Here is a 15,103-nt window from a genome sequence, read left to right on the forward strand (position 1 = left end):
TGCGACAGAACATATGAGCATGGCTTAAACTGGCACGCTTAATGCATCTCTGAGAAACGATAACAGTAGCCTTTATTTACTTGGGCTTACAGCTATAATCTTTGGAGATTTATAATAAAGAAGTGGAAACTACCTGTCTGGTTCAAAGAATGTGTAAACATAAGGCAAATGAGGAAAATAGTATAGCTATTAGAGAAGCATGAAAGAGATAGAAATCCAGGCCACATGGATTTTCTATATGAGTAGTTTTCTTACATGGGAGGAAAATCCCAACGTATATTTGCTTTGATTCTCAGTATTAAAAATAGGCAGAGTTTTTTCTGCTTTACCTCTGCAACAAAGTTATGTCCCTATCTGTTTCATTTTCTTTGATCAAATGTATGATTTGTTTGTTGTAACAACTATAAAAGAGGAAGCAACAAACAAAATATAATCCTATTTTTTTTTATAAAAAAAAAGCTTTTAACGGTGTATAACATCCACTAAAAGTAGAACAATTACTTGAAAGTCTCTGCAAAGAATTGCCACTGAATGCTAATCCTATTTTGGTTATCAGTTAAAGACATTTCCTCACAGAACTAAGTTCCTTTGCTAGTTATCTACATAGCTGATTCAGAAGAACAGGTGAGTTGGCAAGGCCAGTTCTGTTGGCTTTAGTGTTATGAATTGGCTTCCAGAATTGGGATGAAGCATTAACACTTGAATTTTATTCATTTTGCCTCTGGCTGTTTCTTTTTTCTGTTGTCTATTAAATGGTAAATCATAAACTGGAAACTGAATTGTTTTAAAACATTAGCTTCAAATTTATATATACATAAAAGTAAATAATGCTGAAAAGTATATATCTGATACAGTTGAACTTAATTGGGATTAGTTACACATTTAATTCTGAATGCTCAAAATCAAAATGTCTTTAAAATGTAATCTGACACTAAGATTTAGTATCAAATGAGCTTCACCCAGCCCATTTTTAGGTTGCCCATGATGGGAACTTGTACTAATTTTTAGGAAGTCAACATTCAGCTGACAATTAATGGCTTAAGCCAGAGCCAAACTAGAGCATTTCTAGTTACAGCTGAACGAACAAGAAAGAAGGGTGAGTGAAATTTATTTTTATGGGCTGACTTCTTGGTACAGCTCAGATGTACAACTTTTATACAAATTCTAATAAAAACAATAATGCAGAAATCTAGATTTTTGTGTACAAACAGGATATAACTTCAAACAGGCAGCAAACTGGGCTGAAATTTCAGTGTATGCTATGTATTTTTAATGTATCCATGCAAACATATGTGACAAAATGATCTTAGCACATTTGCAACCACGGTATCTCTTTACTGGGCTATTCCTTCAACTAATTGGTGCAGGGCTATTCTAGTCAATAGTAAAAAGAAGAAGATGCCTTTTCAATACTAGCGTGATAAAAATGAGTAGCAAAGATTTCCAAGAGGGATCCTACTATTCCTGGCGATGTAATTGGAGTTAGAGTTACCCCCACTAAAATCTGCTTGATAAATATATCGCAAATATCGCAAGTCAGGTACAAAAGTTACACTACAGAAATGAAGCCTAACACACATTGATATGGGCTTGTTTTTAATTTATTTTGAGCTCCCTGGAAGAGAGGTAGGATGATAACCTCATAAATGGAAAACATGTTTTTCTTCCAGATCTTCCTGAAAGAAAAAATGCATGGCTTCTGGAAACATTAAAGAACCAGCACAAGTTACAGTATTCTGCAATTCATGGTCATTTGGGCCAAGCGTTGGGAATATCCTAAGGATGGTTAGACGTCTAACTGGCTTTTTTGTTTTGAATTGAAGTTCATAAGAAGATAAACTCCATTCTTATTTCCCACAGATCAACCCAAGCACGTGAAGGACAACAATTTTCCACCTTGTTTTTGAGGAAGTTGGGTTTAGCAGCCAAACCTCATGTAGAAAAATGTGCTGTCGTGGAGATAAAGTCACCAGGGGCGTGGCAGTTTGTCAAGTATATAAAAACTGATCAGACCAAAGGTTAACCTAGTCCAGTCATGCCTCTGGAAGTTTCACAGAGTAACTTGCTCATGTTCAGGGGCTGCCATAAGCTTCTACAGGACAAAAATAAGATCCAGGCTTGCAGAAACACTTTAATATTGCTGCTCCAAGAGCTGCCATTTAAATCTTCCCCGAATTCTAGAGCAATAGTATTTTGGAAGTAATAATTTTCATATTTAGCCCTTTATATTGTTTGCCCTCCCAATTACTCAGTGCTCTTACGCTAAGTGCACAGATCAGATTCCAGAGTGTTCTTAATCTCTCCCATATAAGTTATGGGAAACAGGAAAGTGCTGCTTTAGGGACATTACTGACTTGAGGATAAAATCTTGTTTTCTGCAACTAATCGAGAAACAGAGTCCTTCATAGATTTTTGTTTGCATCTCCAGAGCATTGAAAATAAAACTGCATTTCCATAGTGTGCAAATTCTCCCTTGCATGTGCAATCTGTCTACATAATAGTAGGAATTTTGCTGCTATGAAACAGATTAAATAAATATTAAGTGTTGAGCCACAGAGTTGGCAAAGCTTGAATAAAAGCCTTTTTTTAAAATGACCTTTACAAGGATATGTATTTCTGGATTTGTTTAAAAAAAGTAACACAATGAATATTTTCAGTGCAGCAATACATTTATTTTAAATACAATCAAACAATTTTTTAAAAATGTCACAGGCTGTAATTCAACAGTCAACATATTTTGGGAGTAGGATTTCTAACAAGCTGAGCTACATTTTTGCTCAATAGATCAGATGGCCATGACAAAGGACCCAGTTGTTTTAAGTCATGCTTGCAGTGGGCATTTTTAACTAGATTCTCTGTTGGGTGGACATGTTCTCCCACAGTTTGAAGGCTAAGAACAGCGACCAGGTTTTTAATTGAGCCATTTATGAACAGGATCACAACATGCATAAAAATGATAATGCACATGCATTTTAGGAAGGACAGAAGAACACAGATTAGTTATTTACTTAGAAATATTAAGAAATCTGAATGCTGGTTACTGTCTTGCTACATTTTGCACTCATTTACGGGATGACTCATTAAACTCTGCTCTTAAATTGCAGGGCTTTAAGGACTTGATAAAATCTCTTTATATAAGGAATTGGATACACATCTTAATCATACCCTGGGAAATATGAAGAAATGTTATGGGGGTGGAGGGGAAATGGTAACATTACTATATCATCTCAACAGCAGGAATTGATCCTACTGTACCTTTTGCATAATTTTCTAATCCAGCCTTTTATCATAACAGAAAATGTTAACATAATGAAGATTTTTCTAAAGTTACAATTATTCTACTGCTTGAGTACAAAGTAGTAAGAAATTGATTTATGTGTAAACATGTTAAGAATGTGGACTTTTTCACAGGTAGCATTTAGAAATATTCCTGAGCTTCAGCAAGAATGTAAAAACACGGCAACTCAAAATTTTGCAATGCAATGCATTTTTTGTGTCCCAAAGTTGCTTTTTATCCAAAAGGCAATTGGACTTTCTTGGTTTTTTTTCTTTGAAAATGTCTCGCTTCTCATTCAAGAAACTTCTTTGGTGAACTGAGAAGTGAAGAGAAGTGAAACATTTTGAAAGGAAAAAACCAAGAATGTCCAGTTGCCTTTTGGGGAAAAAGCACCTTTGAGACCAAATGAACATAAATAATACATGAGACTTAAAACTACTTAAGCCTCCGTGTATGAAAACTTTCCAAAGTAATAGGAAATGAAGTTATACTTTCTGTTCCTTAAAAAGGAAAAGAAATAGCTTAGCGCAGTTCCATCTAGCATTTACATCACAGCATATAACACAGGATAGTGTTCTGATATTACTGATCATTTTGTATGGAGCTGAAAACAGTGAAGACAAAAAAATGTAACCCTTGCCTCTTTTTTTTTTTTAAGCCATTGGGCGGGACAGGAACCCACCAAACAGAAATTGGGTGGGTCTGGATGCTCTTCGCAGCTCACAGAGAACGGGTATATCAGGTAAAGTACCAACGCCCTTCCTCCAATGAGCTGCTCCGAGCATCCAGCAGGGGGACATGCCAAAGCTTGGCCTGTCCAATGGGAGGGTCTCTGTCTGGCGTGGAGTCCCCTCATGGTCCCTGTGGACCCTTTGCAAAACTCTCCTACTGAAAGAAACCTCAGCTGAGGTAAACCCATCAATTCTGTAGTGTGTAATGAAGGGCGATGGAGAGGCCCAGGTTGCCACATGTTTATTATATTTCTGTTATTGGTGCTTATGTGGCCCAAGCTGTTGAAGTCATGGCGCTCCTGGTTGAATGTGCTGTTATGCCCCTGGGCACAGGTAATGGTTGAGTCTCGTACATTGCAGCTAACTTTGCTGTCCAAAACTATTCGTAGAATGCAGTTTTCCAGAAACAAAAAACAGATCATTTCCCCCTATCTTGTTACAGGCTCTTGTCAAACAGGTGTTGGACATTTTAAAGCTCTTTCTAACATGACCTTTTGTCTAACTCCATGTTGGCAGTATTATGTGAATCAACTAATGTAGAGGTAGCAGGTCCATCTTTGACAGCCCCTTTAGGCAAAATGCCAATCAAGGAAAAGTCTTACCTCATCTGCACTATTTAATCATTCCTTCCTCCTCTGGTTCAACCAATGCCATGTGCCAGAAGACAGTCAAATACTCAGATTTTACTGATCATTCTCTGCATTGTTTTATTGCCAGAGAGTCAGCAGGATCTCCAGGAGCCAGAATTAGAGGACTCTGCATCTCAACCAGGGTGTGAATTTCAGCAGATAACCTAACAACGGTTGCTGAAGTATACGATTTAAAGCACAAGGATTTTCCTAATTCAAATATTACATCATCTCAATGATTATTTCAAGATGAAATATGAGCAGTTATTTAAAAACAACAAAAGTGATTTGTCAAAAATCATTTGACGAGAGCCTGAAATAATTTCTTCACCATCTCTCCTCCTCTGCTTAGTATCAAATTGGTTTCAAACATACTTCCATAACAAGCAGATTTTATACTTGTCAAGTGAACAGTGCCTATCTGAAAACCAGCTATCTCTTGAAGAATGGTTCAAATTTGGAGAGTTCAACTTTGATGTGAGCAAAAACCTCAACTAGCCATTGCCTAAAGAATACTTGCTTTCAATTTTCCACAAATAGGTCAGGCAAAATACATCCCTGTTCTCTGAGCCAGCGTTATCTATATCAAATCAGAAACATTTCTCATTGATTAAAGTAATCAACAGGAGATGACTTGCTTCACAATTACCTTTCATTTCCTATGAACTATTTGATCACTCTGGGAATATATGATGGAGCAGTATTTGTTATACACATTCTATTACTGCTTTCTAAACATAAAACTTGATTAATAGACCCATTACTGGGGACAAGTTCAATACAGATCAATCTATGCCAATTCTTATCAAAATAAAATGATGATGTCCTTGAAAATGTTCTTAAATTGGGTCAATAAACCTATTTTGATCTAAGCCATAATATTTAGTGTTGGATCCATCCCTATTAGTCTTTGAAAATCCATTAACATTTAATATCAAACAAATTGTCTTTGTTCCACTAATTATTATTAACACTATGGTTTAATGCAGGAGTCCTTAAACTTGGCAACTTTAAGACTTGTGGACTTCAACTCACAGAATTCCTCAGCCAGCTATGCTCTGGTTTAATGCAATCTGTGAAGTCAACATTCTACTTCCAATTTAATAATACATATAACGTGGGAAATGGTCCTGAGGTAGCTGCAAAGGTAGCTGCAGACATGTTTTTAAAATAAATCTACGAAGCTATTGTGCAGAAATGTGCTCCTTCACTTTCAGAGAAAAAACTAAGAATATTGAGTAGAATGATAATGACCATTATGAATCAATTATTTTCATAAAACCATATTTAACTATTCGGATGTTATGAATACATTCCCGGGATTATATTGTGGTCACAAAAACCCCAACCAAAGAAAAATCCAAGCAACTGTTTGACTTAACATGTGATTTATTTATTTTCTATCTTGATAAAATGTGCAAATACAGCCCGTTAAGAGCAACAACACCCATCCTTTATTATACCTTTCCCGTATCACGTCATTCCTGTATTACCTCTATATCTCTTCCTGCATTCTTTTTATTTCCTTCCACGCATCTGATATTTTAGCCCGTTTGGTGCAATGGTTTAAGGCGTCAGGCTTCAACTGGAAGACAGTGAGTCCTGCCTTAAGCAGAAAGCCAGCTGGGTGACTTTAAGCCAGTGCTCCTCTCTCAGCCTTAGGAAGGAGGCCAGGCAAGCCACAAAAAGGTTTGAAGCCACAAAAACTGCAGGGATTAATCCAGGCAATCGCCAGGAGTCAATACGACTTGAAGGCACTGAATGAATGAATGCATGCATGAATGAATTTCTGAAGAGAAAACTTAAATAAATGTCTTGGAAGCAAAATTTAATACAATAAATTTCTTGCAAACAGAACTTAAATAAATTTCTGAAGACAAAACTTTCAATGTCTGGAAAGCAAAACTTAATACACACATTTTTGAAAAACAGAACTTAATTAAATTTCTGAAGACAAAACTTAAAGAAATAAATGCCTTGAAAACGAAATAAATTCTTACATAAAGAAATCATTTCTCGAAATGAAAAAACCGAATTAGCTCTTGAAGGGCCGAATTTGACAAATGAGTGAGAAAACAATGCCTTCGTTTTATAACCGGCCCCAATGAATAATAATGGGGATTACCCATCCTTAAAAAGGGGAGGCCCCTGAACTGACCCGACTTCTGGCTTCAAAGGATTGCCCAGGGAAGCCCACCTGCTCCGCAGCCCCCTTGGGCGACCCCTCCTCGGACCCCACGGAGAACCGCATCGGGGATCGAGTCAAGCGGGGCTGTCGCAACGCATCCTCCAGGCAGGCCGGGCCTCGCCTCGCAGGCAAAGGGCTTCGGGGCTGTCCCGGCCGGGCGGTGCTTACTGCGAAGGAAGAAGCCCCCCTGCCCACGACAGGGCCTACCTGAGAGCTGTGCAGACCCCCGAAGCTTCCTCCTCCTCCTCCTCCTCCTCACGGCGGGCCTAGAAAGTGCCCCCAAACCAGGCTCTCGGCGTTGCTTAGCAACGGCGAGGGGCGGGGACCTCCGCCGGGCGAGAGCGCATGAAACGAGCGCTTTCCGCGAGGCGCGGCCCCTGCCGGCTTCCGTCCCAGATGATCCTCGCCCCGCCTCCTCCCTTCTCCTCCTCCTCCTCCTCCTCCTCCCGCTTCGCTGCTCGCTGCCTCGCCTCCATCTCTCGCCGACGCCACTGGCGTAAACCCGCTCGGGGAAGAAGAGGGAAAGCCGCGTCAGCCGTCGCCGCCGCGCAGGGTGGGAGCGGAAGCCTGTCTGTGAGGGGGAAAGGAGCCATGGGGGACGCGGCCTGCCGTTCCGCCGGCGCTTGTTAAAGAGGAGCGCCCTCGCCGCCTCAGAAGCCGAAGAAGAAGAAGAAGAAGAAGAAGCCGACCGACCTCCTTCTCTCCTTCCTCGCCTGCTGGAGCCATGGACAAAGCCGTCGGCGGCCAGGTAGGAAAGGCCGCTGAGGGAGCCCTCCGTGGGGGGGGGGGGGGGGGGGGAAGGGTTGAGGGGTTGCTAGGCAACGGCGAGGGGGGAGGTTTCTTGGGAAAGAGGTGGGGGCTCCATTTGGAGGACCGTTGGGCAGGGGGAGCGACGGAGTCCCCCCGGCCCGCCGTTATCGGAAGGAAGGCGCGGCCCCCGGGCGTAAGTCGAGGCTGCAAAGGGAGGAGGAGGAGGAGGAGGAAGAAAAAGAAGGCAGGGCGGCGGGTCAGGGGTCCTTCTTGCCCGACGGAGCGGGGAAGCCGAGCCAAAGGCAGAAAGGGCCGGAGGGGAGGTGTCCCCCAGCCAGCCAGCCGCCCGCCCGCCAAGCGCTAATAGGAACACAATACGGAGCGAGTGAAACTGACCGGCGAGGGAGTAGCGCTGGAGGAATTAACGGGGACGGAAGGCCAGGGGAGGTGGGGGGGACTTAGGCCAGAGGGGGGAGGGGAAGAGATTTTTGGGGGATTTTTAGGCCGGAGAGGAAGAGGAGAGGCTGCTGCTCTTGCTCCTCCTGAAGCCTTCCTGGACTTGCTTAGGCTGCCTATAGCTTAGCTGAGTTTCCTAAGCTGTCTCGGTTCTCTGCCTCTCTCTCTCTCTCGGGGTTTGCTTGAAGCTTTGAAATGGACGCATTTCCAACTTCCTGCCCCGGTGGCCCTCGACTTACGGCCGCACTGGAGCCCGACGTTTCTGTTGTTAAAGCTGAGACCTCAGCTCAGTTGAGCTTTGCCCCTTTTCCTACCACCTTCCTTGCCACGGTTGTTCTTTAAGTGAATGCCGCGGCTAAGTTAGTGAAGAACCCGGTTGTAAGTGAATCTGGTCGCTAAGTTAGTAAATAACCCGGTTGCAAGTGAACCTGGCTTCTTCCCCCATTGACTTTGCTTGCCAAAAGGTGGCAAAGAAAAGGGGATCCCCGTGACCTCTGGACACAAGCAGTGGTCATAAGTATGAACCAGTCATAACTATGAAGTGGTTGCCGAGCGTCTGAATTTTGATCCCGCATAGAGATGGTGAAAAATGGTCCTAAGTCCCCCTTTTTTTCCAGGGATGTCATAGCTTTCGACGGTCACTGAATAAACTGCTGTAAGTCGAGGGTTACCTGTAGTTGTGCACGAACAGAAAGAAGAGCTGGGTTCTGGGATTCCGGGGCTGAGCAACAGGGTTGGAAGAGAGGGGCCTTGGAGGTCTCCTAGTCCAACCCCTGCTCAAGCAGGAAACCCCCACGCCATTCCAGACAGTGGTTACCATTTCAGACAAACTGAGTTAAATGTATGGGCACAGGAGGTAGAGTGGGAGGAAAACAGGCTCCCTGGGACTGAGCCCCTGGGCTAGTGACTTGCTGCAAAGGGTTACAAATGCTACCAGCCTGAGTTTAGTTTTCCTAAAAAGCTGGCTTGCTCACAGCTTCTATCGCTCCAGGAATTCAGCCTTCTGAATGGCAAATTTGAGGGTGGGTAGAGAAGCCTGGGAGTGGATTTTTGTCCTGGAATGTTAGGTATAACTCTCCTACATGACACATTGTGTATTGGATTAGCATACACAGAAGCACAAATGTGGGATTTAAAATAAGCCTTGTGGTATGGTCTTCCATGTAGGTGTGATTTTCAGGAACATTGGAGAATGTCTTCCCCACTCAAAATGGTTAACTTCTACAGTTATTAAAACAAAACAAAACATGATTTTCACTATAGGGACTCTGTATAATTATATATTATTATATAGGAGTACCCTTAATAGCATTTAGAATTAGTAAAACAAGGCATTTGTGTGATTTATTAAACTAGGAAATTAACCTTTGCCTGAATGTTAAATATTTTGTCTCTGGCAGTAACTAATTTTGTTCCTTCATTTCAGCCTTTCTTCAATTGTAAAATAGTCCTGCCTGATGCTATTTTCTCATTTTAAATTGAAGCCAATATTTGAAGTTTTTGTGCATTATAATATCTGCTCTTTGGAAATTGTTAGTAGGAAGCTCAAGGGAAAAACAGACAATGGGAAAATGCAACATTCTGGGACTGAATCCCTAAGGACTTTAATGAAATGGTTATTGGGAAGATGGTATGTTGAAGCATGTCTAAAGGCCCACAGGAGATCAGTTGGAGTCTGAATCCAGATTTGAAGATGGGACATTAGAGAGGCTGTTACACATCGAGTGGTTAACACTGGGCTAAGTGAACCTTCACAGGCTTGATGTAAGGCAATTCTTTTATAATGGTAGCATACATTGTTTATTGTAGTTAACCTTGGTTTAGTCAACCCAGCTGGCTTTGCACAATTCTGTGGACCATAAACAAAGCACATAGGCTGTGCTCACATGCTAGGATAAAAGATTCGTAAGTGTCTGAGATCATCCAAGATATCCATATACATGTAAAGCTTCCTGTTTAATGACTAGATAATTTTTATAATTGCTGTTGCTTATTCAAACACATTCAAACCACAAGAGCAAAACCAAATTGTGCTTGTGCCTTTTCTGTTGTTGACCTTGTTCTGTACAACACCCCTACTTCATTCCAGATGCAGGCCCCAGCTCTGTTCACTTAGTCCCCTTTTGTTGGCAGCTAATAGTGTTTGGTCATCACCATTCTGTATAGCTTTAATATTAAAGTTTGAGAGGGGTAGTTTGGTTTATTGTTTGTTGTTGTAAGCTGCCCAGAGTCAGATTGTTTGACTTAGGAAGAAGCTTTACAGATCTGGTGATTTAAAGGGTTTCATGGCAGTAATAAATAAAACCCTTTAAATTAAGATTCCTGTTTTGATTTTTTTTCTTTTGATTTCTCAGTTTAGCCTATAGTGTTGGAGCTTTAAATTAGTCTTCATCACAACTAACCAGAACTACCCCTATTTGGTTTCTAAGCCCAATCACTTGCTAAGATTGTTTAAGAGGGTAATGTTTTGTGTTCTTTGTTAACAAGGTGTTTATTTTGTATTCTATAATCTTTATGAGATTGTTTGCTAGTTCTAATTAAAAGTGTGTATGCTGTACTCTGGGCATGTTTGTGAATTAAGCATTTAAAAGCCTATAATGAAATTCAAAGGCTAATTTCCTCAATTGCTTGGAGAGGCAAGCTATTTGGGGAATCTACTCAGCATATTGGTTTATGTAGTAGTTAACATAAAGAACATAGTTAAAAGAGAACTCTGATCAAAGTTTGGGTTTCTCATCTTTACTTGGTCACTTTGAGATTTAAAACAATGGTGGTAGTAAATGAAAAAGAGTTCAAAGTGACCAATAAAAAACCATTAATTTAACATCCTCAAAATTGGTTTGGTTTAAATATCCTAGCCTAATTTTGTTTTGTCAATTGATAAGTGGTCAGTATTTTGTCCTTTTGATTTATCTGGAAGCAAATTTTGTTGAAATAAGATTAGCATTGGGGTCAATTTGTACACAATGACTTATGTGACAGCCTCAACATAATATTAAAAAACAACAAAAATGCTTCCTGTTAATAGATTAATATGACGTGTAAAGCTTTTTTGGAATAAAGGGAAAAAACTGCAAAGTTTAGCTCATCTCTTCTTACTGGCTGTATGTTGAAAAATAAGTTCTCAATTTTTGGCAAGCAATTTGCTCTAATCACAGTCTCTAGACTTTAGTGAAGCTTATCTAAATAATTATATGCCTATAATTACAATGACATTGAGTTTTTCTTTCTCTCTGTGACAGCTGGGGACTGGCAGAGTTGGGATGAAGATTGCATAATTTAAGGGGGAAGGAAGCTACCTTTTTATTTTATAGTTTTTCCTTTATATATCTGCAGGTAAATTCTGTGAGGTATAAATGGCAGGCTGTTATAATTATGGGAACAGTCTGCTATTTTTATTGCCTCTTTATTTAAAAGAGGATATACAATTTATGGTTACTAAATATACTAAATATAGAGATAACCAATTTGGTGGAGACTAAAAACTAGGACACCATGACTTAAGTTCTTTCTGTCTTAAGGCAGTAGCCTGTTGGGTGAGTGTGGTGGGCCAGTCACTCACTTTCAATCCTAAACTGTAAAGTCAAAAACCACAAGGGTTAGTCAGAATAATAGATTCCACCCATAACCTTCAAAAAAGAGGCTTTGATCCTACAACAGATTGTTTAGGCTAATAAGATTTATTGAAAAACTGGCACCAAGTAACCATATGTTATCCACAATGTGGTCTTTAGTGTCCAGGAATAAAATAAGTATTATTGCAAAATATAACATGTGCCCTAAATTGTCCCTTGTTTTGAAACACCCTATTTCATGTGAGAACAAATTGCAGGAGATGTTTAAGATAGTGGTTTAAAAAGCATATTTACCTAGGATACAATTTCCACTGCTCGTTATCTCTTCTTGAAGTAGGTAAGTCCTTTGGGCAACATGTTCTACTATAATATATTTTAATAAGTATCATTTTATGAAACTGGTCAGATACAAATCAGAGTTGCAGAAAACAGGTTCTTGTTCTGGTGCAGCTGAAATCTGATTTCTAACACTTCTTTGAAAATAAGCTATAGTGCTGAGGATTGTAAAGGAGACAGAACGCTTATGGACTATAATTTTGTACAAATACCGAATTTTCAGGACTGCATAGCACAGGGCTGAAATTCAGTCCTTGACCCCGAATGTCTTGTAATGCCAGATCCCCAGGATAGGATTGCACGCTTAAAGTTGCTTCTTGTGCATGCAGGTAGTTCTCTTCTTAGGAACATAATTGTGGTCAGAATTACAGTGGTAAGTCATAGCAGTGGTTAAGCAGGTCATCTTGTGACACACCTGACTTTACTCTTTTTCGGTGATGGTTAAGTGGCTGTTAAATGAACGTTTTTTTCAATAGTCATTTTTTATAGACATAAGTGCAGGAACTGGCAAAAAATGCTGAAAATTGCAGTCATCTGATCATAGGATACTTCAAATGGCCATGAATGTGAGCTGGTTACAGAGCGTCCAAAATATGATTATGTGACTGTGTGTGTGTGTGTGTGTGTGTGCATCCATTGGAACTCTGGAACTGGGTTGCAAGTAGCTCTGGGGGAGGTCTGTCATAACTTCAAACAGTTGCTAAGTGAGGAATAAATTACCAGAAAATTGTCTTATAGGTTGCATCCTGGTTTAACTCATCAAGACAACATTTGAGTTATCTGTAAACATTCTTTTTGCTCATTTCATAATCATATACTCTAGAACAGTGTTTCTCAATCTTGACTCCTTGAAGATGGATGGACTTCAACTCCCAGAATTTCCCAGCCAGCTGGCTTGGGAATTCTGGGAGTTGAAGTCCATCTATCTTCAAAGGGTCAAGGTTGGGAAACACTACCCTAGAACAGGGTTGTCAAACTCTCAGTCCGCGGATTGGATGCATCACGTGCTGGCCACGCCCACGGCCGGTTTAGCGAAGGGGGGGGGTAAAGTCATCTGTCATGTGATACCACCATGACGATGGGAATTTGACACCCCTGCTCTAGAAACCCCTTCACATCTATGACATTAGTTTTATTTATCCCATTTGATTACCCCTTGTCAAAAAGATTATATTTTATCATTCTATTAGCAACATATCTCTCGAATATGGACAACACAACATGTATTGTTTGCTCTTGTGCTCATTTCGTAAAATGAACTTCCCCACCCAAGAAATACTGTACCTCTCAAACTTCGCTTAAAAACAATTCTTTCTCAGCCTGCCACATTTTAAGGCAGAATCTCCTACAAGAGGATGACAGCGCTGCCTTTGCTAACTTCAAATTAGCTTGCGTATTTGCCATATCTTAATATTACATTGCTCAGAGTTTTGTAACTATAGCCACAGCTGCTTTGGTGTTTTCGAAGCTCCTCTGAAAATAACTAGAGAGTGTGATATCTTGTGAAGCTGTTCCTAGAAGGCTCTGTGTTTAAAAAAAAACACCCTGATATTTTACAAATGCTTGAAAGATCAAACGTGGCACAGATCCTTTCCTTTCCTGCCAGGGCAACTGCAGCTTCATTTTCGGTTCAAAACATAACTTGTGTATATCTGCCTTATGTTTTTGAACACTGGGCCCCTTCAGCTATTGCGGTTCTGGCCGAGGCACAGCATGGCTTCTATTTTATTGGGTGAGGAGGATAAATGTCCATTACTCATTTTTTGTGTGCTTTGTAGTGTACTAACTTTACCAGTCTGTTCCTGCTAGTGTCATCTTCTGTCCCTGCAGCTGCTAAAGACTATAGTGCCTTTTACATAGAAAACAAAGGGGCCTTTATGCACAATATGTTGCCAATATAAAACAGTTTTACATTTGTTGAAGTAAAAAATTGAAGGCCAGGGCAGTCTTAAAACCCTGCGATTGGAAAGGAAGTATCTGCACAAACAATAGAGTGTACAATATTTTATTTCCTTTATTTTAATGGGGCCCAGCAGTGTACAGGTAGTCCTTGACTTACAATCATTCACTTAGCGGCTGTTTGAAATTACAACGGTTTCTGAAACCAAGACTCACACAACAGCCACGGCCATCCCCACAGTCACATGATCAAAACTTGGGTGTTTGACAGCCAGCATGTATTTAAGAAGGTTGTAGCATCCTGAGGTCATGTGATCACTGTTTTTTTAAAAAAAAAAAAAAACTTTTCTGGCCACCTAACAGGAAGCCAGATTATTTTAACGACTGCGTGATTCATTTAACAACTGCAGTGATTTGCTGAACTGTGCCAAAAATCATAAAATCAAGTGTGACTTGCTTAACAACATTGCTTAGCAACGGTAATTCGGAAGTCCTAATTGTAGTTGTAAATTGAGGATCACCTATATTATTTTATTTTTTTCCATTTCTCTGCTGTCCATCTCCTTCAAAGATGGAACAGTATTTATAGAAAAATCTCTTTCTGAAGAAACGTCGAATTATTATTGCATTATAAGCCGCTTAGTATGCAGATGTTGAAATAAAAACAGAAGATAACTTAACCCAAATAAAAACATTTCAGGCTTGTAGTCACATGTTAGGATAAAGTTTAGGTTTATGGGTGTTAGTTGAATCCTCCCCTCTTATCTGATTGTTCAGTTTTAGATTAGCTACAATTTACAAATACTGAGTATTGTTTGGTAACATGTACAAGATAGGTTGTACTTGATGGTTTTAATTTTGGCTACAGTGTTACCTACCTTTCTTTTTGTTTCCTAATCCCGGTAATTATGTTTACAACCTTTACAGGTAACAAACGTTAACAATTGCTTTAGTTCTTTTTAATTCAAGCCCTTTTTAAATTTGAATTGGCAATTACATTACAAAATATTATTATAGAACTTTATCTTCCACTGTCATAAACTACTTCTAAAATCTCAATAGCAAAACTGAAACCCCATTATTTTTGTTATTCATAAGTGCATTTAACAGATTTACATAGCAATTTTTTTAGATAGTTTATGAATAAGACACCTAGAGAATGGGCTAGAGTGAATGTTTCATGCGGGAAATAGTTTCCCATTCTGCATTGAATGTATTTAGGTTTATCATTTACCCTATGTAAATACATGTTTAAATCTCAT

At 39.8% G+C, this 15,103-nt stretch overlaps 1 protein-coding gene across 2 annotated transcripts in view; it reads left to right on the forward strand.

Moving 5' to 3' along the window:
* The first annotated feature begins 7,259 nt into the window (after positions 1–7,259).
* SECISBP2L (SECIS binding protein 2 like) overlaps positions 7,260–15,103 on the forward strand; it is a 29,961-nt gene continuing 22,117 nt past the window's right edge. The window contains exon 1 of one of the 2 annotated variants that reach the window (XM_026709566.2): positions 7,260–7,573. In XM_026709566.2, the coding sequence (XP_026565351.1) occupies positions 7,550–7,573 (24 nt within the window). In that variant the 5' untranslated portion in view covers positions 7,260–7,549. The remainder of the gene's footprint in view (positions 7,574–15,103) is intronic. The other variant, XM_026709565.2, reaches the window with a different exon arrangement.

Source organism: Pseudonaja textilis, chromosome 13 (genome assembly GCF_049901715.1).
Source record: "Pseudonaja textilis isolate UNSWEBS1 chromosome 13, rPseTex1.2, whole genome shotgun sequence".
Classification (NCBI taxonomy): domain Eukaryota; kingdom Metazoa; phylum Chordata; class Lepidosauria; order Squamata; family Elapidae; genus Pseudonaja; species Pseudonaja textilis.